Source organism: Pararge aegeria, chromosome 12 (genome assembly GCF_905163445.1).
Source record: "Pararge aegeria chromosome 12, ilParAegt1.1, whole genome shotgun sequence".
NCBI classification, from domain to species: domain Eukaryota; kingdom Metazoa; phylum Arthropoda; class Insecta; order Lepidoptera; family Nymphalidae; genus Pararge; species Pararge aegeria.
In genome coordinates this window covers 16,222,749-16,244,537 of record NC_053191.1, presented here as the reverse complement: position 1 = coordinate 16,244,537, position 21,789 = coordinate 16,222,749, and the positions used below count along the sequence as shown (strand labels likewise).

The 21,789-nt window shown below is 35.5% G+C and overlaps 3 protein-coding genes across 3 annotated transcripts in view; 2 read left to right on the top strand and 1 right to left on the bottom strand.

The window, feature by feature from the left end:
- LOC120628484 overlaps positions 1 to 21,789 on the top strand; it is a 261,310-nt gene that overhangs the window by 24,491 nt on the left and 215,030 nt on the right. The window lies entirely within an intron of this gene.
- On the top strand, positions 15,157 to 16,346 carry LOC120628485. Its single transcript, XM_039896878.1, has 2 exons — positions 15,157 to 15,416; positions 15,693 to 16,346. Exons 1-2 carry the CDS (start codon positions 15,404 to 15,406, stop codon positions 16,091 to 16,093), a joined length of 414 nt encoding a protein of 137 aa, XP_039752812.1. The 5' UTR covers positions 15,157 to 15,403; the 3' UTR covers positions 16,094 to 16,346.
- LOC120628483 (piggyBac transposable element-derived protein 4-like) lies at positions 15,694 to 20,003 on the bottom strand. The gene is made up of 2 exons (XM_039896874.1): positions 18,879 to 20,003; positions 15,694 to 18,174 (listed from the first exon to the last, which is right to left on the bottom strand). Exon 2 carries the CDS (start codon positions 18,160 to 18,162, stop codon positions 16,426 to 16,428), a length of 1,737 nt encoding a protein of 578 aa, XP_039752808.1. The 5' UTR covers positions 18,163 to 18,174; positions 18,879 to 20,003; the 3' UTR covers positions 15,694 to 16,425.

Below are 21,789 nucleotides of genomic sequence, written 5' to 3'. Positions count from 1 at the left end.
TTGCGGACTGTTTTATAGAAATTTAAAGAAACAACAATTCCAAATATACTTAATTTCAAATAGCGTGATGTTATATATAGCCATAATTGTTTCTACAAATCGAAAAAAAAAAAAAAACGATACAGCATTATCTGAGATTAGCGCGTTCAAACCAAACAATAACCTATGAGCTATTCCAGACTATATTGTAGGTATCTCTGCCAGATTTCAGCCAAATCGGTTCATTCGTTGTGGCGTTAAAGCGTAAAAAATATCCATACATACTTCTAACCATCCATGCATCTATCCTCACAAACTTTCGCATTTACAATATTAGTAGGATGGTACGCATGCATTCGATCGTTGTCCCATATGCCTTGCGACTTGCTGTTATCTGTGAAGAATAATGTCCTTGATCTCCGACAATATTCATCAGATCTTCATTAAAATTAGACAATACATGCTTGGTAGTATACACTGTCAAATAAAAAAAGAATTAATAAAATCGGTGCAAATTTAACGGAGATATGAAGTAAAATTGATTTAAAAAATCATCTCATTTCCTGGAGGACTTATTTTTTATCAGGGCAAAAAGTATCCTATATGTACCCGGGATATCAGCTACCACTGTACCAAATTTTATTTCAATCCGTTCAGTAGTTTTCACGTGATGCCCGGACAGACATACAGACGGACAAAAATTAAATAAAAATCTGTTTTGGACTCAGTATCTATTACAAAGCATCCCCCGGTCAAAATTTTTAAAATATATTAAATGTACAGAATTCTTCCAGTTACAGTTTTATTATAAGAATAGATTATTTCCTTTCAAGCCGCATAGAGTTTCTATCACACAGAATTAAAAATCCATAATTTTTTTGTCTTTTGTAAACATCGGACGCATCGGAACCTCTAAAAAGAAATAATTTTTTCATGTATTGCAAAATGTTTAATGACCATCTTCTAGCCTAATAGTCGTAGTCCTAGTCGTAGCCTTTCTCGATATATAGACTATCTAACACAAAGATATTTATTTAACAAGTAGTTCTTGAGATTAGCGCGTTCAAGCAAACAAACTCTTCAGCTTTACAATACAAAGTATAAGTAAGTACCTATAAGGATACTGAAACTCTTCGCATTAATTTTGCTACGCTTACGTCAGCGCTCTTCAACAGTTTTATAACCGGAGCGTCTGTGTTTATCATATCGAAACCCTTCGAGGGTTTACCATCTACGTCATGTTACATGACCACTAATGTAACACGTTTAGCAGATACGAGTTTTAAAGGCAAAGGTTCTTTGTGAACGCGCTCGCGGAAAACAAGACAGGGTAGCGCCGGCGAGAGGTTTGGAGCATCCTTGAAATTATACAGGTGAATGGGCTAGTGATGGGGCGGAGGTGTCGATAGTTTTTAATTTAATTATTTATTCATTCTTGCATACCTACAATTTAGACTATTATTATGACTTAGCTGAAAAGTTTGGTTCAATATTAGGACTGCAGTGCTGTCACCGGCAGGAGACAAAGTTATATCCCCCGATTATATCCCCTGACAAGGAATATAATCAGAAATGCTATCAGTATATCAGCAACACTAGCATGCTAGCCTTGCTGATATGAAAAATATTATGTTCGTTTAAAAAAATATATATTTTTAACTTCTATTATGGGTAAATAATAATATTCCTTTTAGGTTAATCAGATTAAATTTTAGATTGCTAACATGCGTGCAACTAGATAATCATGTGTACAATTTTTTAGTCCTACTTATAAATAAATATACTACGAAAATACACACATCGCCATCTCATCATAGCTTGTGTTATGGTTACTAAGATGACTGATGAATATTATTATGAATAATATACAGAAATACTTATAAAATACAGATAAACACACAGACACTGAAAAACATTCATGTTCACAAATTGAACAGAAAACACAGAAATATTCTCCAGTTGTGGCAATCGAACCCACGGCCTTGGACTCAGAAAACGGGGTCGCTGCCGACTGCGCCACTCGGTCGACAACCTATTCTATGAGATGAGACGAGTACCGTGTAGACATAATTATATCGCACCGAGCTCCTTAGCCCTAAAGGTCAGCATTTCTGTCGTTATATTTTTATTGTTTCCCTACTATTGTTACACACTATAGTTATTGTACTCTTTATGTAGAACGATATCCACCAGTATCTTCCGATAAGTGACTTAGCTTTATTATGATACCCTACCCTACATAGCAGCTGGCCCCTTTCGAGCCTTCAGCTAGTAGATTCAACATTTTCCATAACTCCGACGATGACAGCATACTAATTAGATGCGGATACTCTAGCATACTGAGAGACTCTGCGATTAAAAGGGTGTAATCCTATAATAACCAAACCTTTGAACTGAAATGTTGCCGTTATCCAACCAACAAAACATTCCCAAGGGGGGTTGAATTCCCCGTCATCATATGGCCAAAAACAAAACATCAAATCTTCTTGATGCTTAAAGAAGGCATGATGCGTCTGCTCCAGGTTACGTTGGAAGAGGATAAGAAGAAGATCACAGCGACCTAAATTAACACCATGTTACTTATTTTAACTAATAGTTACTTTGAACCGTTGGACTATTTTACTTTAGAGTCCATCCGCATTTACAATATCATTAGTATGCAGTACCAAATTACAAGCAATAATCCTTCGAAGATAAACTAATCTCTGCTAAGATAATTTAAATCGCTCAAAGGCCATTATTTAGCGTTGAATATAAGTGAACTGTCGTTTTATTGGTCACGTCTTGAATATTATATTAGCTGGCATAAAGCAAGGCACTAAAGTTCAATTGATATATCTCGAGGGTTCGATTTCATCTTTCATCCTAAATATTAAATGCCACGTTTTAAATAGTACGACATGCTCCATAAAGTATTTAAGCTAATAACTTTTTTCATTATGTGTAATTATAAGTGGTCAGTAAAACTAAACAAATTTCCCCAAATGCACCATTTGCCATTAGGGAGTTACTGTTACCACCCAGTTACATAGTAAATCATAAATTACACAAACATGTAGCAATTCAGCTCGATCGGAAACTTGCAAAAATCAATTAGAAATATTCAACAAAAAGGTTAATATGTATGAACGTTAAAAGTTGAATAAAAGCTTCTGATACCCTCACGAGGACGAAAGGTTCGAGCTATAATTTAACTTTCAATTAGTTTCCAGTTAGTTGTCCAGAGTAGTTTAGCCACGAATTTGTCTCGCGTGGAGATTTCTTCTAAAGCCAGCAGGAATCCTTTTAATTACACTTGTGTAATGAATTATGCTAAGCCATTATCTCATCATGTCAACAGAAGGACGTGCTCTGCTGAACATAAGGTTTTTATACGGAGTTTCAACGGTTTCAGGGTCTTTGGCCGCTTGATGGCGCCTATCTACCTAGTCCTAGGGTCTACCTTGGAACTAAAGCGTCTATCGGTTCTCCAAGCCACTTTTGATTTGCGACTCGTTAAGCTGTATTGGTAACTCTGGTTGTTCTACGGATCTCGCTCTGTGACTCCGTTTTTGTTTGCGACCACGTTTGCCATGTCAATGCACTGGCAACACGTACCAAGACTGATTTTCAGGCAACGACATGACATATCCTTCAGTGTCTAGACGTTGTTATATGTGTCAAATTCCATAAAAACCCATTTAGCTGTTTACACGCATTTGAGTAATAGACACCTCAAAAAACTTTCAGTTTTATATTTTAAAGTGAAGCGTTAATAACAGTATTAAGCTTTCAGTTTATCGGGGAAAGGTATCGTATATCCGGCCCATAAACTACAGTATCTCTATGCGAGAAATCACGATCAATCTGATCATTGACGTGATTATTTGCAGGATTCTGTGAGGATTGGCGTGAGAAAATAAGAACACTATCTATCTTTAGTAAGTAAATTCGTATGACTCATCATTCAGCTTTTTGAGACAGAGCTCGGGGAATGAATTAATACACTTTTTATTAAAGAACACTAGCGTACCCAGCCCGTTTCGCCGGGCTAGATTTTGCTTTATTTTATATAAACCATAAACGTACATCATTAAATTTTTAATTTAAGTCTCTTAATATATTAAATAATTTATTTCTCTCCGTATTCATTCTCTTCTATTCTCGTCTCGAGCGGTTGAAGATCATTATCTACACCCAAGTACACCCAACAATAGAATATCATCATAGTACATAAAAGCTGTATTTGACAGTTTGACAGTTCAAAAATTGGAGTGCTCCAATCGTAATCAAACTTTACAGGATTACTCGCCCGGTCAATCCGGAGATTCCCTGAAAGTTTCATTGAAATCGGTCCAGCCGTTTCGGAGTCTATACGGAACATACCCACACACTTTCTCTTTTATATATAATACAGCATAGAGAACATTCACAGAAATAAAAATACAATAGAGCACTAAGTTAGAAGGTACAATTTGGCGGCCTTATCGCTCATAGCGACTTTGACAGAATCTAAAGAGGTACTTTGTAAGTGATAAACGACTAAGACACTGTAAGGTATCTTTGCATCGTTCGAGTCCATGTAGGACTGAAGTGTAGCGATAATCGTATTTATATTAAAATACCCACCAACTCAATGTCATGAACATTGGTTATTAATAAAATATAATATTAATTGTTTCTTGAAAACTATCCATTAACTAATTAATAATTATTGGGGTTAATATTTGTAAAATCCTAATCAATTTTATAAAATAAATACCTGGCAGATATAAAATTATAGTTATCAAAAGTTTGGTTATTTACCCACTTTATAAAATTACTATAACATAAGTCTTGTTTCTTGCATGCCCTGTGGTATTTTTTCTCACTCATCATCCACCCGATGATATATGCATTCTGGATATGCTAGGTCCGTCGATTATTACTAAAAATAAAAAATAAAAGTAAACATCGATATCGCTTGGTTTACAATTTTTTACATCACTTTCATAGTTCTTATACTAAGGGCAAACTTGGTCTCGCTTAGAAAAGAATAAGGTTATGGGGTCGCGACGGTTTTCGGTAAACGTCCGCGAGATTTGCATTTTTTTCTAACTACCCCCTTTAAGTACTTTTTTTGTATCGTGGGATGTAAGTAGGGTTATGCTTGTATTGGGGTCGAGTGGGTCTTGGACAATTTATGAAACACAAGAAAGAAAAAACGAATGCTAACCATTCTATCTTTCTATTTTAATATCTTATCTTTACTCATATTATAAAGAGCTAGGTTTGATTTGCACTTTTCAAAAATCAATTGATAAATTCGGAACCCACCGGAACGATTTTTTATATTTTCTATAAAATCTTAGATCGATTTATCGCCCCCAAAACTACTAAATTTCATTAAAATCGTTGGAGCCGAATCCGAGATTCCAATTATATATATACAAGAATTGCTCGTTTAAAGATATAAGATATAGGTAATAATATACTTAGAACTGTATCCGTTTCCGTATAATTATGTTTAAGTAAGTAATTATGTGTTCCCTTTGTGTTATTACAATTGGCTCTGGCGTATCTGGCTTAATTAATGTCTTTCTATTATTGGCTCTTTGTGGATTAAACAGTTTCAGATGTTGTTACCTACATTGTATCTTAGATATTACATTAGATAGATATTACATTTTTACACTGCAATCTCACCTGGTGGGGAGTGATGATCCAGGATTAGATGGTAGCTGGCCTTTAGGGGTTTCTACTCGGGGTATTGTGTCTAATCGCTTGTCGGCACGTCTGTGCCGGGTGGTAAGTATCTACAGCTGAAGCACATATATATACAACTTGACATAATATAATGTAGTTGGCTAGTTAGTTTGAAGTTTTTATAATTTTTTATTAGTGTTTTGTCCTACACTTGGAGGAACTATCAAAATATAAAAATTTTCGGAACCGACAGGATTTGAACCTGCTACTCTCGGGCAATCCCGGCCTGAGCGCTTTCACCATCTAAGCTAGGGCTCTCCTACCGTCGATGCCGAAATTAGTATATGTCTTTCACGTCAGTCTTATAGTGACTGTAGCGTCATCTAGTAGGAAACGTTGCAGTTTCGATCTACTTTTTCAAAGGTCCACATTACAATGAGACACGTTTGAAACAAGAGATGACACATTGCTTTTTTATATTTTTATAATTTTTTATTAGTGTTTTTACCTACACTTGGAGGAATTATCATATTATTAGTTTGAAGTGTATCGAAAATGCACCCCTATTTATATATCAAAATACCCACCGGCACAATGCTCATGACCATTGGTTGTCAATCAAATATAACTTTAATTAATTCTCATACCTTGGAGGCTGGGAAGGTCACTTGTGTGGGATGCAACTTGTGTCGATACCCTAGCTGCATCACTCATCCAGGCCACCTCGTCAAAGTTGGGTGCGGCTGATACCAGTGCCGAGCAGGCCAAGAGGCGTAAATATGAAAACCTGGATCATTATCATCGTCATCATCATGTCAACCAATCGACGTCCACTGCTGGACATAGGTCTTTTGTAGGGAGTTCCACAATACACGGTCCCGGGCCGCTTGCCTCCAGCGGCTCCCTGGAGCAAAACCTAGATAGCAGCTTAATTTTTGTGCCTTTTGGAGTAGAGACTTTGGGACCGTGGGGTCCGGAAGCACGAGCTCGTTTCAAAGAATTATCGAAAAGGGTTATCGAGTCTACCGGTGATCCTAGAGCGGGCAGCTACCTTGGCCAACGAATTAGTTTGGCCATCCAAAGGGGCAATGCTGCCAGCATCTTAGGAACTGTGCCTCGCTGCGGTGGTTTTGAAGACGTTTTAGATTTAATTTAGTTTGAAATAGTTTATTTTAGGTTATATGTATTTATAAAACAATTATTTTAAAGAATAAATAAACAAATTACTGATGATTTGTAACTCGGAACATAAAATTAATTCTTAAAACTATTTATTAATTCAGTAAATAAGAATTCGTAAAAATTCTAATCTGTTTTAATAAAATATCTGGCATAAATCAAATTATAGTTATCCAAAGTTTAATTATTTACCCACTTTATAAAATTACTGTAACATAAGTGAAGTGACTTTTACAAATGTCATGCCAGGGACCTATCACGTTCTTCCGTTACTGACCTCGCATCTCCTAAACAAGGTATTGTGTTCTAATCTGGTCTAATAAAATTTATAGCCCTGGAACCCTAGTACAAGAATTGCTTCTCGCAATCGAGGAGTCGTTTTCGAATATAGTAATCCTTGAGTTAATTTACATCAGAGTAAAATGGAACTTAATGCGTATTGTTTAAACGTACAAATTTGCCTGAAATGCGAGTCTTAATATGAGATTTACTTTGATGATTTCTTTTCTCTTTTTTAATTCCACTACAAGTTAGTCCTTGACTGCAATCTTAACTGTTGGTAAGTGATAATGCAGTGTAAGATGGTAGCGGGCTAACCTGTTACGGAGTATCGTAGTCATATCCCTAATTGGTTTCTACGCGACATCGCACCGGAACACTAAATCGCTTAGCGGCAAGTCTTTGTCGGTGGGTTGGTAACTAGCCACGGCCAAAGCCTCCCACACGACCAATATATACTTTGGTGATACAGAGACTCCTCGATTGAGATAGAGCAAAACTTGTACTAAGGCAAGTGTACGCTACAATGTGCCTACCCTACGTCCCGTATTTATGTCAATTGATATTGACATACAATGTAAGTGATAGGGGATGAATTAAAAAACGATTTTGGGGACCATCAGGGGGGGGGAGGCTTTTTAGCTGATTAAACTAACGCCATCAATCATGTATTGTCAATTGGGTTGAGTGTCCTAATAAGTTAACTCATACATTAACCATCAGCTATATCAAGATTTGAATATCAATATGTAATTAATTACCCGTGGTATATATGTAATGCTCTAATCACAGAATCAAGAACGTTCAGAACCCTCATTCAGCCATTGCATGCGGTGCATTGTGTCCAAAAACAGTGAAAACGCCCCATCTCACTTCACATCCGCAGAATGAGCTTACTGTTCCCATTTTTCCATTTTATGGTAAATGTTGAGTACATTAGAGGTCCAATAATTACTGTCAGCCGCTAAATAGAACGAAGTGACTAAATGCCTGTTCGAGAAACACTACTGAAGTGGAGTGATTTTTGATACTTCAATAGTTGTCGTGTACACGGTTTCTATATGTTCTCAATTCTGTGGGTCTTTTATCTTAGTAATTTAAACGGTGATAGCGCAGTGCAGCAACAGAGCTGGACTTCTCTTTCGGGGGGTAGAGTTCGAATCCCAGCACTCACCTCTAACTTTTCTAAGTAATTAAAAATATCGCTTGCTTCGACGGTGAAACAAAACATCGTGAGGAAACCTGAGAGTTCTACATAATGTTCTCAAGGATATGTGGAGTACAATCCGCACTGGGCCAGCGTGGTGGTTTAAGGCCTCATTGTGGGAGGAGACCCGTGCCCTGTAACACTACAGGTAATGGGTCGATATGATATACCGATCGACATCGATGAATACCTTTCCGGAGCATTAAGATTGTGACATAAGATTTAACACTGTTTTTTTTCACTTATTTCAGTTAAATTGAACATAATGCATATTGCTGAGAGAACCTTTCTGCCAGTTTGTAATTTTTTTCTTTCTTCTTGATCGTGTTAATCAAGAGTTTTACATGTTACATCAATAGCCAAATAAGTCAGAAATATTACTAAAAATAACATATTATTTTTCGTTAAGCAGAACTTCATCAAAATTCATTTATTTCAAGTAGGCCTAATTAATAAGCACTTATGAAACGTCAAGTCTGTTTGTAGTGACTCTACCACCGGTTCGGAAGGCAGATTCCACTGAGAAGAGCCGGCAAGAAACTCAGCAGATTGCTCTTTTCCAACATCATTTTAAAGTTCAACAATCTTTAGAATTTTTCTGTTTTGTGAGAGATGGGAGCGGAGTGGCCTGCTTTCAAGCAGCCAATTCATCAATCGTGTAGTAACCTCGATTTATTAAATGTGTTTTAATATATTGTTTAAACTTAGGTAAAGGTAGATCTAATATTACCTTCGGTATCATGTTATAAAAGCATACCCCACAAAGGATTTCTGTACTTTTCTCAGACGATATGCAGATATCACTAATTTATGTCCGTTTCTAGTTAGTCGACTGTTTATATCGACTTTTTGTTTATAATTACTTATATTTTGTTTAATAAAGATAATATTTTTCTTCAAATTTGGTACGAAGGGATTCGCGTGATCTAAGTTTATATATCGATCGCACAGCTCTTTTCTGTATTATAAATATAGTTTCTATATCAGCAGCTCTGCCCCATAACAAGATCCCATACGACATTACACTATGAAAGTACGCAAAATAAACAAGCCGAGCAGTTTCAACATCTGTTAACTGTCTAAGTTTTCTGACAGCATAAGCAGCTGAGCTGAGCTTACCCGCTAGTGTCTCGATATGGGCACCCCACTGTAGCTTACAATCCAAGGTAAATATGTCTATCAAAAATCAAGTAGATTAGTTAATTAATTAGAGCGTAAACGAAAGGACGGAAGAAAAACTTCTTTAGCATTTATAATATTAGCTAGGATTAAGAATTGTGTATTTTATTTAGTTAGTACAAACTCTAGGTCGGTAAATGTTAAAAAATATTATCTTTTTTCACGCCTTTTGAGCATTTTAACATTCAAACTAATTTGCCTCTATAGTAATATTATTTCCGTAACTTTCCCCGTAATGTCTCTCTGATCATCTTCCGAGAAGATCGCCGTAAATCTAAATAACTGGGAGGCGGTGACACTTCAAAGGGTCGACAAATAAACATAATGTGTCTTTCACGAGAAAATATTACAATATGGAGCTTTCTTGACTAAAAGAGATTAAACAATCACGTTTTTTTTTTTACTTCATGTCGCTTTACTAAACCGTGTTTGTTTCATCTACGAAGGAAAAAATAATCTAAGATGTTGTCGACCTTCTTGGGGCAGTGGTGAGTACTGCGGTGTTATAAATGGGAGGTGCCATGTTCGAATTAGTTATTTCTGAATTAATTTTCTTTGGTTCTTATGAGAGTGTTAGGCACTGCATTTATGCCTTATGGATTTAATATAACTGGCACACTCCTAATAGAAAGCCTGCTACTATCTTGGACCGCATCATCTCTTACGAGCTGAAATGCAGGTAAGGGCTAACTTGTAGTGATATAAACAAATAAATAAATCTCTATCTCAATCTATCTAATTCTTTTTATCTATCTACTAATATTATAAATGTCAATGTAAGTTTGTTTGTCACGCTTACACGCAAAAACTACTTAACCGATCGTCATGAAACTTTGTACACATATTCTTGGAAGTGTTAGAAGTAATATAGGATACTTTTTATCCCGATATTAAGTTCGGTTCCTTTGGGAAAGAGGATGAAAGTGTTTGAAGATTTTACATCATAACTCCGACAAATTATAACCGATTAAAATAATTTTTTTGTACTATAGAGGTTATAATATGTGTTTAATTTTGCTAAAACTGTTGGGGATAGAGTACAGAACTCCTCAGAAGACAGCAGCAAACCCCTGATTCAAGGCTTAGCGATACTGAGTACTTTAATTGTTTTTAGAACTACAACTAAATTTAATGCAAGATCAAAAACAAAACAAACGCTGACGAAGTCGCGGGCAACAGCTAGTAGTTCATAAAACTAAAAAACACGCTTGGTATAAAAAAAAACCAAACTAACTTCTACCTGTTAGTTTAGTTTACTTACAAAAGAATTTAAAATGAACATCATTTTAAATTCTTAGAAAAGAAAACCATATAAATTAACTAAAAGCTTATTTTTTTAAATTGAAATTTGGAATAATCTTAACAAATTTATTGTGTTGTCCGTGGTGTTGTCATTAGTCCTCGATATATGTACGAAGTTTGAACGAAATCAGACCGATTAAATCGGGTTAAAATCAAGTACAAACTTACAGGTGAAGTAGTGCACACCTCATAATCTCATTTTTTTCACAATAAAATTGAATTTTTTTTAACTGAAACTTTCAATGCTCATTACAATTTTTTTTTTTCATATTAATTATTATTCATTTTTTGTAAACAAGACACGGGAATGTCATAATGATTGCACATTGAAAGTTACAATTAATATTAGCGACAGTGAATTGAACGCTCATATTAACTAAGAAATTATGTCGTGTGTTACTTTAGATAATTAAAAAAAAATTATTCCGATACGATCATTTTTTCGACCAATTTTGATGCCACATACACCCGTCCATACACGGACGTCCAGAAAAGATTATGTTTAATGTTATTATTTACTATGTTAAACAAAAAAATTGTTATTGAAATGTATTTTATGTGCCTGACAAATTATTTGACTTGATATTAGTGTACTCAAATTAACCTGTAAGTGCAATATAAATAACAAAAAATCAATTTCAGTTTCGAGAAAACGGCTTTTTTTGAAATGTCGAGAGTAGAGCACAACCTCAACGCTTCGCTTATGAGGCGTGCAAAAGTGTAAAAAGATGGTATTTTGGCCCACTAATCATCGTAATCATATCGACCCATTACCGGCCCACCACAGGGCACGGGTCTCCTCCCACAATGATAAGGGGTTAAGGCCGTAGTCCACAACGCTGACCCAGTGCGGATTGGTGGATTATGTAGAACTCTCAGGCATGCAGGTTTCCTCACGATGTTTTCCTTTACCGAAATTGATATTTATAATTACTTAAAACGCACATAACTTAGAAAGGTACAGGTTCGTGCTGGGATTCGAACTCGGCCCCCCGAAAGTGAAGTCGAGCTCCTACCCACTGCGCAATCACCGCGGTCTTAAATAATGCTAAGGGTCTACTTTGACTTGAAAAGTGGACTCTATCTCTAGACTATATTCGCTTCAAACAATACAAATTTGTATCGATTTGATGAAACCTTACTTTCAAAGTTGGTTAAAAATACGAAAGAATGAGGTTTGGAAAAGTAAATCAAGAACTCTTTAGCGTTTCGAAGTAATTTGAAAGTATTTTAATGTCCATAAATCATGTTTAAGCACACGGTAATCTGTTTTTAAGTCTATTGTTAGACACGGACGACATCAAATAGTTTTTTGTTGCTCTATTTATGACGAGACGTATGAGAAATGCTTACAATAATGATTTAACTACTATTAAGAGACATTGTCCTTAAAATTGAACTGTTTTTTTTTTATTCCACAACAAGTTAGACCGCAATCCCACCTACTGCAAAGTAGTCTAAGATGGTAGCGGGCTAACCTGGGGTACCCTATAGGGTTAGGTTAATATTAAAACCACCTGTTTTTTTTTTTGACGGGGGGGAAATCTTCTTAAAAGATACCCAATTCTCTGTGGGAGAATTTGGGTTATGTAGGATTTCTACCCACTAAAACCCCCCCGGGTTGCCAGCCTCAGTACATAATGGGAGGCTCCGGGATCTCCTAGGAACGCACCGGTGCCTCCCTTGCACAACGCTCTAATAGCTCGTCCCGTAATATTAAAACCACCTAGACGGTTTCTCCGCGGTATTGCTGCGGAACTTCAAACGCTTTTTGGCGGCACGTCTTTGTTGAAAGGCAGGTTAATAGACTGCCGAGGTCTCCCGCAAGACCAGACCAATACATTTTTTTTTATATATACTACGACAATACACACATCGCTATCTAGCCCCAAAGTAAGCGCAGCTTGTGTTATGGGTACTAAGATGACTGATGAATATTTTTATAAATAACATACATAAATACTTAGAATAAACATTTAAATACCGACACTGAAAAACATCCATGCTCATCACACAAACATTTTCCAGTAGTGGGAATCGAACCCACGGCCTTGGGCTCAGAGAGCAGGGTCGCTGCAAACTGCGCAAATCGGCCGTCAATTGAATTGGCCCTGCTGGCGATCGAACCCGGCAAATACATATTGGTCCAGTAGTTTTTAAGTTAGCATTAAGTACAGACCTCTGTTCACTGAATCCCAGTTCCAACGTCGAATACCCAACAGGCATTGAAAGGAGCCGACAAGTGAAATGCTGGGGGAGAAGGAACAAAAAGTCGTATTACATATATATAAATCATTTGGTTGACTAACTGTCCTTCTTTATGTTGTCCGTCCTTTATACTGAGGAAACTTCTTTTAAGGGCACTTAGGCACATATATAATATATGATGGAATAAGCTTGCAATTGCAAAGCTGTGTTAGTAACTTTGTTTAATAATTCTTGCACACTTTTACAGTCAGTACTGCAGCTGTCCTTATCTAGAAGTAATAGTATAAAAAAAAATAGCACTACTTAATTCTCGGATTTCGTCGGATAACATTGATTATATTATTTTGGGCCTTATACACTATCTACCGTAACTACTAACAGTAACTATCATTTGGTCCAATTTACGTTGACTTTGTAGTGTTTCTTTACTTGAAAGTCAAAGTAAAATGGACCAAATGATGGTTACTGTTAGCTACTGTTTAAGGCCCGAAATAACCGCATGATTGCGAGCACGCAAAACTTCAAACGGTCAGCGAGGTTCGTAAAATGGTGCCAGCAGCGTCACTTCGACTCTACGAACCCTAAAGTATGTCCGTGAGCTAATTAAGTGTGTTATGAACCATTAAGCGTGATGTTAAGGTTGAATTTGGCTCGCACTATATAGTCTAAGTCAATATAACTTTAAGCACATAGCACGTCTGCAAATTTGAACTTAAAGCCACGCTCTTACAGTAGCTATCTTATTGCGGTGCTAGTGCAGTAGTTAAACATATTGAGGACAGTAGCAAAACGGACTAAAGCAATTCATTCGTAAAATAATATAATTTTTAACCATATTAAGAATAATATATGTAATATCCAAGTCGGTTTTGTGTTTTTGTGTTATTACCATATATATTATAATTTGCCCCGAGCTGACTGAATTATAAAATATTTTTCCACGACAGAAAAATATTTCTCTTTTATATGTTTTTATATTTTGGGCAAAATTAAAAACTAACAGAACATGTCCACAATTAAATCTGAAATGTTTCTATGACTAGGTATTATTTTTCGTGATCTAAGTAATATTTAAGCCTACGGCGAATTGTGTAGCCAGTAGAATCCCAGTTTAGAGATCATACAGTTTGAAATACATCATCATCATTTTAGTTATTAAACCTTCTTATACAAGGTTCTTTTGTAAACTACTAACAAACATTTTTTTTGTGCCATGAAAATGCAGACTGTAGTAAAAAATGTTATCTAGAGTCATGGTAGTTTTTACAACAGTCCACGGCAACTGAACGTGTAATTTCGATCAATAAATCTGTTAAATCTATGCGCTGTTACTATTCTTTGACAAGACAGCTTGTCAAAGAATAGTAACAGCGCACGCCGAATTTTAATAATATTTTACTAAATACCCTGAGCTATTAAAATCACGTAAAGAATTATTATTTTAATATTGTTAAGTTTTTATCTTATCTTTAAACAAAGACTGTGATTTTAAAATAACTATGAAATACAAAATCACAGCCCCGTTCATTTCCGAACTGTATGATTCCTAAGCTGTGAGAGAACGTTTGAGATAACGTTTAAAAAATTGTTCGCTATTTTTACAAGACGTTGTCGTTCCATCCACCCGTAACGTCGTAGAAATAACAGACATTCGCGATATAATTTCGAGAATTTTCTCGAGACTGTCAAGAATTACATTATATTATATATTACTTAGGTGAGTATATATATTTGGATCCCACCGTTTATGAATAATGGATTTTTAAAGAGAAGTGTCTTAATGCGTTTTCGGAACACAAGGATAATTCAAAGAGCGAAATAAAAAAATCGAGCGAGCGAGCGAGCGAGCCTATGATGAAACAATGAAATTACAAAATGGGGCTATATACATGATAGCAGAGAAGGTGCGACTAAGTTGCGACTATGCAAATCAGTCCATTGTACCTACTGGCTAAGCTATTATGAAAATTAAGCTTAATGGTAATTGTTAACAATAATTATTGATTGTAAAGTCAACAAACCGAGGAGAGTTTCGGAGCTCAACGTGCCTACAGGGTAAATTGCCGAAGATCTATTTTGTGTGAAGTATAAGGATTAAAGAAATTATAAATTGCACCATACAGATTCTCCTCCTTTTCGCGGAGTATAGCTAATTAACCGATTCAATGCGGTGGACTATTTGACAAACTTTCATGCCTGGCTACGAACAAATGTTTCGTGGCTCCTCTGGGGCGCCCAACGCCAGGCACTTTGATGGCTCCCCTAAGGCGCCTTCCGCCATGTATTGTAATGTATCGCTTTTTTTGTTGTTTCCACTTGCTGTAAGTTTAGTCGCCAACCAAAATCGAACGTAAGCGGTTTTATTGTTCGTTTAGTGTATAAAAAAGTGATTATCTACGTGTATTAATGGAAATGGAAGGTAAGTGACTCATTTATGTAAGGTGTTGTAAACCTTTTTGTAGTTTTCATTGAATTTATAAAACTATACTTATTTCTTTTCTAGTCTGTCGACAAAATTTAAATTCATGATAGATTTTTTATTTAATTACATTTATTTACATAAATTTAAAAGATTTACAATTCAGTTTACGCACTTTTTATTTTAAACAAAAAGTAGTTACAGAAAAATTCGTCGTAATGCTCACAGCAAGTTTTTTTTTTGCTTGATATAAACATATATTCTTTTTTGTTCTAGAATTACCAAAAAAAAGAAAATATATCCCAGAATCACAACTGGAAACGCAATGTGACACTGACTACGAGTTTGTCGAACAGGCTTATTTAGAACAAAATTCCCAGACTTATGATGACTGGGAACCTGGTCAAGAAAATGAAGATGAAATAAATTCTGCGGCGGAAGGTACAAAAAAACCTACGAAAGATTGTGCAACGTACACAGAAATATCCACCAAAGATATTTCAACGTTTACTGAAAATATAATGGTAGAAGATAAAGAACAATTTACGAGTACAACCGTCGTGGATATTCACGCCTGTAAATATTTTGGGAAATTCGTATCTAACGAGTTACTACGTTTTAGTATTAATGAGAGATATATTATAATGCAAAAAATTATAGAAACGCTAAAAAAATAATTTTATTAATAAACCATAAGTTTTAAATGAAAAGAGTTTTAGATGAAGAGAGAGAGGCGAGTTAAATGAAAAGCATCGGTTTTACATAATATTAAGGTTTATTTATTAACATTGTGCAATAATATTACATAATTGTACTTATTTATAAGGTAGATTTTTACTATAATCATTAAAAAGACTGATTTAGTAATTACTAATGAGAATTGTTTGTTATAAGTATTTAAAAATCTTCAATTAAACAAATTATAACATATAGTGTGTGTATTAATTGAAATCATGAAATACCTGCAAGCTAAAAATATCATAAATATTAAAAATTTCTAATACATTTGTTAATATTTATGATATTCTCGGAAGCATGGGGTGAGACATAACCCTGGGAATTCTGGGCAATCAGAACAACCATACATAACCAAGTTTCTTTTTTTAGTTTTGCTATAGCATACTCTGCATCGCTTTCTCATTGTCCTTCCACCACTCTTAGTAAAAGTACTAGGTAAATGTATTTTTCTTTCAACAAGGGATCGTTGTGGCACGGTTGGTGGCTTTAATAAATTTTCTAATACACTTTTTCTAAAATCATATAATTCTATATTCGATTTGCTTATTTCTCGATATAAAAGAAAGCTATTCACCAAACATATTTGGATTAAATGGATTATAACTTTTTTATACCAACGTAAGGTTTTGTGTTTGCAGGAATAATAACTTAAAAGCTGGTCGTGCCTATCAATTGCTCTCATGTATTTATTGTACTGAATTAGTACATCAGGCTTATACTTTATAGTGCGTATTCGGCGACTATTAGTCCCTTTGTAAATGCTTTTATGCTGCGAGCTCAAAAGCAGCACTTCGCGTTTATCCTGCCATTTGGTAACAACAATTTTTTTGGAATTGTGAACAATACAAGATTCACCGGTGTTTAATTTTATATTAATTAAAGTGGGATTACCAGCGCGCTTTGCTCGTAGTGTACCTGTTACGTACGTGTTTTTATCTAAAAGCTCCTCTGCTAAACCAACGCTGCTATAATAATTATCAATATAAAGTGAATGGCCTTTATTTAAATATTTTTCTATTAACAACATTACTACTTTTTTTACATGATTTTTTCCACCTACCAATTGATCCCCAGAACCAGCATATAAATGAATTTTTATTACTAGGCCATTCATGTCAGCTAACATATATAATTTAATTCCATAACGATGGACTTTCCCTTTTAAATACTGGCGGAAAGAAAGACGTCCTTTCCACAAAATCAAGGATTCATCTATTGCAACATTATTGGATGGGTAATAAGTTGTGGACATTGTTTCGTTGAACATATCTATTAACGACTTTACTTTAAAAATACTTTCCGGCCTCATTTCATCTTGGACATTTAATGCTCTTAATATTAAATAAAACCTGTCCCTAGCCATAAATGAATGTGGGCTTAGGCGCATTAAATAATGTCGAGACCAATATTCGGCCATTCTATTAACTTTCACGGTACCCATAAATAAAATTATGCCAATAAATACCGTGAACTCCTCAAGACTTATCTCCTTCCATTTTGTAAAACGAGCTTGTGCGGTGCGTGCTGCAATCTTCAATTCATTGCCGCACTTGTTTGTACAGTTTAAAATTAAATCAATGATACGACTATTGAAAAATAAAAAGAAAAAATCTATCGGTGTTTTTCCACTCATGTTATGAGGCGGTAATAAACCAGGTGTGCCCGTAAAAGGAATCTCGGCCATATTCGAGGGGTTTCCATTGAACCAATCGGTAGTAGGGGCTCTAGGGGCTCTAGGGGGACAATCAGTTGTATTTTCAACGTCCTGTTCTAACTGATCTTCAGCACAAACGGCTTCTTCATCTTCTGTGTTTTCATTTACCAAATCTTCCAGAAAGTTATCCACATCCTGTGCCAAAATCCCATACAATTCTGCATCACTTATAATAGCATCAATGCATGGCATGTCTGATAAGTTTATATGGCTGGGAGACATCATTCCGGATAACTCCATAGATATGAGATCCCAATTTGACGGGCCAGGTTCAGGGGATGGAGGAGTAGCCATTTTGGTTAGCAACTGAAAAAAATAGTAGAATAAGTTATCTAGCAGTCAACACACTTTATTTTATACGTTATAAAGGTGTTGTAACACAGACGAACACACACACAAACACACACACACTCTCTCACACAGATATACATTCTCACATTCACTGTCATACACAAGCACACACACATACACACTCACACAGTGTTTGTACATGTGAGTGTGTATGAGTGTAAGTGTTTATCTGTTTCGTCGAATGTTATGTATTTAAGCGCTTATGTGTGTGTATGTGGTGTTTGTGTGTCTATGTATGAGTCTGGGGGTGTTTGTCTGTTCATTTGTTTCAAGAGAACACCTTACATAGGGTACCTATCTTTCCGCTTAACGTAGAATTTTAAGTGTTTTACCTCTTACTTAACATTGTGTAGTTAAAGACAGAATAATAAACGAACAATTTAGAAAATTTTGTATTTTTTTTAGTTCTGAACACTGGTCACGAAATGGGATTTTTTCCAAAAACCATAAAATGTTCAATAACTCAAGACTGATTTATTTTGGCATATGAGTGTTCCTACAAAAGTTGTAGCACGAGACCTGTGCTACATGCCCTATCTAGGTTTTCCTCTAACATGGAATCACTCTGTCCCTCATGTTAAATTTCAAAAAGCTCATGTTAAATTTCAATGATTGAAAAGACTAGAAAAGAAAAAAAGAACATTGTTAAAAAAACTCACCTTGTAAAGTCAAGAATCAAAACAGAGTCCAAATTACTAGCCGGGGTAGTCACTGAAGCAAAATCTCGAAGTCCAGATACACAGTCCACAGTTGTTAAAAGGCAAACTAAGAGACTTCAGAAGCGAGCATTAAACGGTCACAACGTGCTTACGTCTGATCACCATAAATAGCAAAACAGAAGTAAACGAAAAAACATCATCGATAGTTAAGTAATTTGCGCGTGAGAAACCTTGTTAAGTGATTTATGGCACCGACTTCTTTTGTTTTTAGTTAAATAACATCTTTCCCTAGCCCATCAATAAAAAGGGTCGGTCGGCACGGCATATTAACAATAAGCAGTAGGGCAATAAAAAGCTTAAAAATCTTTAAAACATCTTTGATATGACTGCATAGCATAACAACAAAAGATAGTGCTTTTCTGAGAATCGTTTTTGTTGTTGTTTCTCACCAAAAATAAACTAAGTACATTGTCTTGATACCTAAGGAATGCAATTACTAGTCCGGTTAAATTTGGACATACTTCGAGAAACTACCTAGTTATTACCATAAACTTGCAAAAGAGCATATCCACAAAGCAAAAAAAGTGAAAACAGATATTTTTTAAATATTTAACTGTCATGATTAGTGCTATTCGTTTGTAACCCTTAATATTAAATAACATTTAAATAACGCTTAAAATGGTTTACCATCCCCGAAGAGTGTGAAATCACGCTACACCTTAAAGCGATTTCTCTGGAAAGGATCTACGTGATAAATAAAGACACTAATATTTTTAGAACACTGAAATATGTACTATTGATAAATTTAAATTAGTCAGTTTTTTGGTTTCAAATATTGGCTCCTCTGGGGTGCCACCCGCCATGCACAAAAGTTACCTTTCATAATTATTGTTTCTATTGAAAAGGTTTACAACATCTGAAATGTCTTTTTTCACGCTATATCTTGAAACTAATACTAGTATCGTAATCTACGTGACAAATAAGGAAACTTTCATTTAGGGCTAGCCTCTGAATAAAGCTTTTTTAGCGGAGTTTTACAGGAAAACATTTTGGCTCCTCTCGGGCGCCACCCGCCATACACAAAAGATACACATGGCGCCTCTGCGGAGCCATCCGCATTGAATCGGTTAAGCTTTATTTTCGTAATATGTCATGGATTTCCGAATAGTAACACCTGCTTCTATCCAATGGCTAAGCTATATTAATCTAAGTCAGTATCTGGAAGGTTGACCGACCAAATTTTTCGTTTTAAAATAAGTGTAAGTTTGAAACCCATCTATCTATATACATAAAATAGAAAGTGTGTGGGTATGTTCCGTATAGGCTCCGAAACGGCTGGACCGATTTCAATGAAACTTTCAGGGAATCTCCGGATTGACCTGGCGAGAAATCCTGTAAAGTTTGGTGACGATCGGAGCACTCTTATTTTTGAACTGTCAAACTATCAAATACAGCTATTATTTTCTATGATGATATTCTATTTTTGGGTGTACATGGGTGTAGATAATGATCTTTATCCGCTCGAGAAGATAATAGGAGAGAAATAAATGATTTAATATATTATGAGACTAAAATTAAAAAATTAATGATGTAAGTTTATTGTTTAAATAAAATAAAGCAAAATCTAGCCCGGCGAAGCGGGCTGGGTACGCTAGTAGCCTAAAAAAGAGCAACACTTCGCCGGGCAAGGAACACGTCACACAAAATACCTTCCTTTCTCCATCCAAGTAGATGGAGGGGTACTTGTTAGGCCCCCACGTGCCTGTTATAACAGCTGCAACCTTGCTCTCCAGCACGGCTAGCATGGGCAGATGACAATTATTTCCCCGTGGAAAGGATAAAAATGTATCTTCTCCCACAGGTTTATCAACTCTCGGAGCATTGGCGCACAAGGGGAAATAATATACAAGTAATATTTGTGTCATAATAAACAGGGCTAAACTTCTAAAGTCAAAGACAAAGTTAAAAATATCTTTATTAAAGAAGGCCCATAGATGGCACTTTTGATGCGTACATAAGAATTACACGGTAGTGAGATGATGGCGATAACCACATTTTTAAACTTAAAACTAAAGCTACGAGGGTTCCAAACGCGTCCTGGTCTAAGAAGAAGCCCACAGCAAACTTAGCCGGGTGTTTTTTTTTTGTAATCACCATCTCACAATGTCATTTTAAATTATTGGAAAAAGTTCTAAAATGCCATGTTCCCGTGCTTTAGCAGGTGGACTCGTTAATTATTTCCCTTGTCGGGGGATATAATTTTTGTCCCTGCCTATGCTAGGCAGAACTAAGCCTAGTGTAGTACTTCCCAAACGAGCTCTGTTGCAAAAAGCTCTATTACTAAATATATTTATATATGTGATCGTTGTTTGTACTCGTATTTATGGAGTTTCAAAAGTTTCAAAGTTTCAAAATATTATTATATATAGTCGACAATTCGTTGTAGAGTGTAAAAAAGAGCCGTTGTCAGGGCCCGTCTGACAAAACAATATTTGTATTTTAAGTTTTTAAAATATTTTTTATAAATTATACTCAGGTAAAAGGAGATAGCGAAGCTACGCAGTCATAATTATTAATTAGAAAAAACATTAGCCTTCTTAAGACAGAGAAAATTATAATAAAAGTACGTACTCTTGGTATATAAAAAAAAGTAAGCAAAAACACAAGTCTTTGAGCACTCAATGTTACCTGGGGCAAGTCTTCGTTGGGTGTGTTTTAAAAGAAATAGTAGAACGAAATAATTAAAGAGCTTGTCTTGCGTTAATGAACATTCAAAGGAACATGAGTGTTCAAAGTCGTGGTCGACGCCAGAATATCCAAATTGTTACCATAAAAAGTCATTATCATTAATTGCCTATAACAGTCCACAGTTGGAGTAAAGGCCTCTACCGAAAGAGGAATATTGTAATCT

Excerpts from the sequence above, each read along its gene's own strand:
- LOC120628483 (XM_039896874.1), bottom strand. The coding sequence starts at position 18,162 with ATGGCTACTCCTCCATCCCCTGAACCTGGCCCGTCAAATTGGGATCTC.